A 7,408-nucleotide genomic window follows, 5' to 3' on the forward strand; every position below is an offset into this window, starting at 1 on the left:
TATATACACTATATAAATATATATCTAAATATATATTATCTTATATCACTTTATATCAAATCATGTACCATGGGTGTATCATCATATCATATATTATGATATAAAATATAGGCCCATCATAATTATATCACAGGTCTACCTTTATCGTTCATCATCATATTATATTATTTCACATCCACATCATCATTTAATGTTTACAGGTATATCACATCACATGTCATACCGTACCTCATATCAGAATCATGCGTCATATCATGTATCATTTGTCACAAATTAATAGTGCAATAGTCAGTTTAGTAGATACAGAAAGATTGTCTCATAGACGAAATGAGGTAAGCGGCTGATAGAATTCTCAAGTGAAATACAAACTTAATATATATGACTCATTCGCATTCACTTCAATAATAATGTATACGTAATTGTGTGCTATTTAAAACATAACCATAAGAATATAGGCCTACGTATTTATTAGTGTATCTTCGCAGCGATGTACTAATGGGCATATATTATGTTTTATGGAAATTATCCAGACTAGCAAATTTCTTTAACTTCATCGTCATACACCACCAGACGTAGCTTTCAAATGCAAGAAAACCGCAACAAGATCTCAGGGGTGATATCAGTAGTGGGCGCCTCAAAGACCAACATTCTAGGGCCATAGGGCGACCGCCCTGATGGCATAATTTATATTCACCGCAGTGTTGTATTTTAAGGGCTGCTTGCTGGTCCCATTTTTAGCAATAGAAAAAATTAGAATTTTGAGGTCTGAGATACCATTATATACACCCAGATTTAAGGCAATATAAAGATACAATAGATATTTTAATTAAACGATATATTGCAATGCGATTCTTGTTTATTCAAGTCAACAAATTTATTAAAATTTTGACTTAGGCCTATCTACATTTTATAGTTCGTCCCTTGGGTTGCCATTAATTTGCAATTGAGTTAGAGATGTTTATGAATGCATCCTACCCAAGTATAGGACACAACACATTCTGACACGCTTCACTGAATCATAATTAACATGACAATCATTATGAAATTCAAGAAACCGTCATATTTTACTGAGCAATCTCACTGAGAAGCAAGCCGCCTAGGTGGCATAATTTCAGCTTACAGGATACAGTAATAACTGCATGTTTCTACTACAGTTATGCTTTTGCTGGAAGCTCTATTTATACAGTTAACCTACTTGAAGGTAAACTATCCGGGAGGATGCTGAACATCTGGTGTATCAGACGTTCTGCATAATTGTTAATGTATACTAGTAATATCGTTAAGCATCCGGTCACTGCTACAACCAGCAGATTGAATAAAATTAAAATATATACTGATAAAAACAAGGTGACTGATTTACAAGCAATTATTGTCAATTTGTATTAAATGCTATAGAAGATAGAAGCCTTATTGGCCATTATTTCATTCATATATTGCCTTCAGCCCCGTGCAAGCCTTCGAGCATTTTTTTTCTTGGCTGATTCGTTACCGTAAAAATTATGATTGAAAATCCTTGCTCATTATTCATTTCGGTGTGTTAGCATAGGCTACTAATAGAGGACTGGATCAATATTATTAAGCATAGGCATTGAGAAATTTGCTTTTGTTTTCCCCAAGCTCTAGATTTATTGGATTATCCGACTTGAAATAAGAAAATTCGAAAGAATGCTGGATGGAAAAAAATAGTTTGTTATATTGTCATTTGCATGTAGAATCTAGAACAATTAGTTCAATAACATTGTACACTTCACACGTATTGAATAACATACGAGTCGCCTATAGCTAGTTACGGTTCTTTTTCACTTAACAAATTACTACATGTATTATTATTATTCTGATTAAAGTAACTTAATTATGCCGCCTATTAATTCTATTTTATTCAATTCGGCAAAATACGTAAGTACAAAATCTAAACAGACATCAAGAGAAAAAAATATGCTAATTAGAATTGCCGAAAGTTCGACAATGAAACATTTTGAATATTAGCGTTTTCTTGAATAAATAAGATGATGAAAAGCAACTTTTGAAAGTGTCAATCACATATTGGAAACGCCCCATCTGGATCACCTTAGTTTGACCAAATTTTAGGTAAGGAAATCCAATACGTGTTCAGCATTCACGAATAATACGAGCTCTATTTCTGGACAAGCTGTAGAGGTTTCGTAATTATTCCATCTTATACCTGTCGGTCACACGTCCTCACTAGAAATAAATTATGAAGTTTACTCTAGGCTATTCAGATTATTTTTATATCCATTAAATTCCAAATATCTTGTTTTCAGGCAGGCCTATAACCTATATTGCATTTATAAAGACAGAGCAGCAGAAATTATTTTGTTTTTCTTGAGATCAATGGCACTGTGCGTTAGCTTTTGATTCTGCTTATTTTTGGCTCGATAAAGAGAATATTCAAAGCAGTAAACATCACTCTCTCCATCTAAAGTAGGTCTTTGTTAAATGAGATTATTCCGCGGGATTAGTGTATTGCAAGGTCAAATAATCCAAAGTAGGATTGATTTAGAATTAGAAAATTACTACCGTCTTTGGAAGCTAACGAAACCAATTTAATGTCACACGCGTGTAGTTTATACATCATAATTAATTTGTTTTCCTCCAAAGACTCTGAAATTCAGCATTGAGAACAGGTCCAATCAGAGCATAACACTTGTCCCACAAAAACGCAAGTACTGTCCCACAAACTCAAGTACGTAAGATGATTGTCGTTTAGTCGGACCATAATATCCAAGGGCGGTGCTTAACGGAATGGTCCATAACCGACAACGAGCACACTAGACACAATCGAGTCACGCGCTACGTACATGATACAGACCTGAGAATAATTATATTTTCAATATAGATGAACTAATGCGGGCTCGGAATGAATTATTAGATCAGTTTGTGAGAGACCCACTTTAATATTTAATTATTTGGATATCCCTCATTATACTATTCTTCGCAAAAAAGACAATATTAGTATAAAAATGAATTAATAACTCTAATAAATATAATTATAACATTGAATATACATAGGCCTATCACTTGAAAATAAAACATAAAACGGGTACTCAACTGTTGTTAACCCAGGCAGCGTCTGGGGCTATAGTACTGCCACCGCATTTTGATAACTCAGAATGAACTGGGGGCTATCAGGTACTGCCAACCAGAACCCGAAAACAGGTAAACTATTGAATTAAACAAGGTGGTTATTAGTAGTTTGTTCCAATAATATAGGTCTTTTATAAATATTGATCTTTTACTGTTGGATGGGATGTAATTTTTCAATTGGGGATGGGAGTTCTTGAAGATGATATTTGAGCATGAAGCACGTAAAGTGTACTTTTAGATCGTATATACTTAACATATTTAAACTCTTTAACAGTGGTTTTGAAGCCGTTTTAAGTGATGAATTTGAGATCATCCTAGCAATTCGTTTTTGTAATATATATAGTTATGCTCTGTTAGTAGGATATTCACACAATGATAATAATAATGGTTATTAGGTAAGTAGTAAGTAAGTAGGCCCAGTAAGTACTGTAGCAGTACGTGTACTTACATTATAATATATATATATATATATATATATATATATATATATTGTGTATATATATAATATATTGTGTATAGACAAAATACGAACTTCATAATTCATATTGAATAATTCGTTACGCTATTTTGATTATCCTCAAACCTACATCTTTTGGTGCATGCGCAGAAGTGTATATATGCAGTATTATGAGCCCTCTTTTATTTTCCATTAGAATGCCGTTATTAAGATAACGATTAGAAGAAGTCGATGTTCCAAGATGATGTTTAATAACGAGAATTCTTTATTACTGCAGAAGGAACACGTAGACAGGTTCAATATAGTGATTACTATGTATGCCAGAATTACAGTAGGCTATAGGTCCTATTTAATTCGAGGCTTATCAAAAATTGTCTGTTAAATACGGTAGACAATCATCTGACGATCTGTCCTAGGATGTACTGCCATTCCAAAGATATTTCGTTTTAAAACTCTGAGAATATTGATTTTCGTTTTTTTCGCATGCGCTCATAAGCAATGTACTTTTACATTTCTTCTCTCCACCAATTCTTCAACGGGGGGAGGCGACTGGAGGGGTTTGAGCTTTTTTTTGTGGGGGGCGGGGAGATGAGGGTGAAAGTGGCGTGCGCCACTGCTCCCCACCTCCAGGAGTATAAATGGATACCTGATATGATTTCCAGCGACTGCGCCGATGCGGCAGCCATCCAACGATCACGGGTAAAAATCGGAATGAAAGGCGCTCTTATATAAATGCTCATGTATTATTAACACAGAACACAGCCTCTATTCCTTCCGCTGTTTTTCCAGCCTTCTATGCTTTCTGTGTGTTACGTAGCTGGAGTACAATAACATTGTGAATGTGATCATTTGAACATTTTTATCTGGACCCAAATGATTTCATAACCATGTCCAGAAGATTTTTTTTTTTTTTTTTTAGAATGAAGAATGAAATAATGTCACTGCAGTTCAGTTCAACTAATTAAAGCCTAAGAAAAAATTCTTATAGGTTTATATTTCAATTACCAGTACTGGTTGAAATTATAAATAAACGGATGTAAATTTGGCAAAAATCATTGTGAGAGACATTGTGAAGATCCACATTTTAACCACATTTACTTTTTTATTATACAGTGTACACTCCAATTCGAGATCCCTCTAATTCTGAAACCCTTCTAATTTCGAGATCCCTCTAATTCTGAGACCATTTATTCAAAGAATCAAATAACAACATTCAATCTTTTCAAGTTTTTTTACAAGTCTATCCCTCTGAGACCACTCTCAATTTTCCGGCCCCAAAGGTGGTCTTGAATTGGATGGCGAACAGTGTCTTTGGTTAACATCGCTTATTAGCAATAAACCTATAGCTTTTTACTACCATCGTATCCCACAAGTATTAACACATACAGTGTACAGCAAATAAATAATAATAATAATAATAATAGATGGATTTATATAGCGCAAATAAACGAGGTCTCTATGCGCTAGACAATAATGAAGTCAAGAACACAAAGAAAAAAGCCGGCTTAGGTGTAGCTTTAACTTAACGTATTTTTCATAAATCATATACTGTACTATTTTGATCTTGTAAACAACTCTCGACAACGAAGATAGGCTTAATTTTAGAAAGCTTTGCCAAAAGTAATTAGTTTCTATCAAACATGAACGACAGAATGATATATAATCGTTCAAAATGGCGTTGAATGGCGTATTATCTTCCAATCACGCTAATGCATTGTCTGCTATCCACAAATTAGTCAGAAATCGTGTCATCAATTAGAGTCCGTATTCACTTATTCTTGTATCTGTTTGGTCACGTGATGATTGGAAGAATACTTGTAGACACTATAGGCCCTGTCTCTTATACACATCTAGATGTGTATAAGAGACAGGTGTGTGTGTGTAGAGACAATTCTAAAGTAATATAACGATTTATTGAATATATTTCTGTTCCTAATCAAGTCTCGGTACTATCGACTAGAGACACCGAAATAGTACATGCTACATCATCAGATAGATGTATCGAATATGTTTATCCACAAGGCATATATCATTATGGGATGTTGTTAATCCAACAGCTTTTTATTATTAAATAGAAGATGGTTTTATTGCACTGTAGCGTGTCAAAATTTAATTCATAATTCATAAATCATAGGGCTTCGAGTCTTCGAGTAAGAACGAATAGATATATGGGTGTGTTTCCGTATGTTTCCGAATAACATTATGTCCATATTTGCATAGAATAGATAGTCAGTCGTCGATGTGTCTATCGGCTTCAACTTGGAGGTAATTCCCACGAGTAACGTTGGCGGCCGTGTATTGCTCTTAATGTCATTCTCTGCTCACGTTACATCATATAACTTGTACTTATTAGACTATTAAACCTATAAAAAATGGGGTTTTAGCATTATGTCTTTTTTTATATTTTGAGTGACTTTGCAATCGTATTATGCCAACATGAATCTGTTATGAATAAAACAGCCCCGTAAATACTCACAAGGGATCTAAAACTGAGATTTGGGTGAAAATTATTCAGTATTCTGACTCTAATATTAATATTGATTGTCAGTCCGTCATGGCTGACAGTGAATGACTTCTATGGCGATGGTGATGTTAAGCCGAGCATGCCACTGAGCTCGACGGTAATGGTAATTAAGCTATACATTAGTACGCAATTCTTTATTCTCTTTTTTCTTCGTTTTATTGATGAGGTAGCGTAGTGTATAATTGTCTTTATAACCGTTTTTCCTCTTAAAATCATTTGCATATTCATTTGTATGCTTTTCCTATTTTTTCGCTTGTGTAGATAGTGGTTATATTGATGAAGATGGATTAGACTTGTTCTTCAAAGACTTACTGTGCACAATGACTGATGACAGGGTGAGTGTAAAAACTTAATTATCCAATTAATTTACAATTTTTGAGAAAATTTATGTCTGCGTCTGCTTTTTTCAACTTCTTGCTGAGTTTATCAAACAGCCTGAGGTCTTGCTTTGTGACCGCTGGTCTGTGTAAACTCATGTACAATACAGCCAAACTTCCGATCAGAAAGTAGTATAAAGACGAATTTAAGACATTTAATAGAACCAGACATGTTTCTTCGTATTCAATACGACATCTTCAGTGTAACAAAACAAAAAACCGAATTCAGATATCCTGAGGTTTATATACCTTTGCCTATAACTTATGCACATTAGAGTCAATTCATTCTAAATTAATTTAATATTAATTACATTTCCAATTATTGCCAGCACATTAAATCACCTCATTTTCTTTAAGCGTTTGGCATCGCCAGCCAAACCTATTCTACGGTGTTTTCAATCTTCATAACCTAAAGTTCTGTCTAGATAACCATATAGGCCTATAGTTTTTTTTTTGTCAAGGACAATTTAATAATTAGGAGAGGCCAACACTTGCTTAACATCCTTGTAGCTGAAGATCTTAGCTCGTGTTTATTCCTAATCACCTTCGTAATGAATGCAATGTCCAACGTTAAGATTATTTTCATTACGTGTATTCTCAATTATAAGTGAGATTCATAATCGTGTTGAACAGCTAAATGCCTGATATTTACATCCGTTTTTTATCCGGAATTTAGCATGTCACGGATGAGATGGTAAGCGATATGAAATCGTGCTTCATGGAGGCTTATGATGATGCTGGTGACGGAAAGATTGCCATTTCAGAGGTAGAAATACACCTATCATTTCATATTATTTCATATTTAGTAATCTAAATGTACTGATATACACATACCCACATAATAATATAATCATGTAGGCCTATACAGTATATCTACACTTGTATATAGTAAAAATGCATCGATATATCAAATCAAACGCCTGCATAAGCCTTAATTTATATTAT

General features: G+C 34.0%; 1 protein-coding gene across 1 annotated transcript in view; it reads left to right on the top strand.

Moving 5' to 3' along the window:
* LOC117111237 (secretagogin-like) overlaps positions 1 to 7,408 on the top strand; it is a 25,948-nt gene that overhangs the window by 3,391 nt on the left and 15,149 nt on the right. The window contains exons 2-3 of the mRNA XM_033254140.1: positions 6,348 to 6,421; positions 7,140 to 7,229. Of these exons, the coding sequence (XP_033110031.1) occupies positions 6,348 to 6,421; positions 7,140 to 7,229 (164 nt within the window). The remainder of the gene's footprint in view (positions 1 to 6,347; positions 6,422 to 7,139; positions 7,230 to 7,408) is intronic.

The sequence above is a fragment of the Anneissia japonica genome, unplaced genomic scaffold (assembly GCF_011630105.1).
Source record: "Anneissia japonica isolate Jap-2015-1 unplaced genomic scaffold, ASM1163010v1 scaffold288008_len1385354_cov213, whole genome shotgun sequence".
NCBI classification, from domain to species: Eukaryota; Metazoa; Echinodermata; class Crinoidea; order Comatulida; family Comatulidae; genus Anneissia; species Anneissia japonica.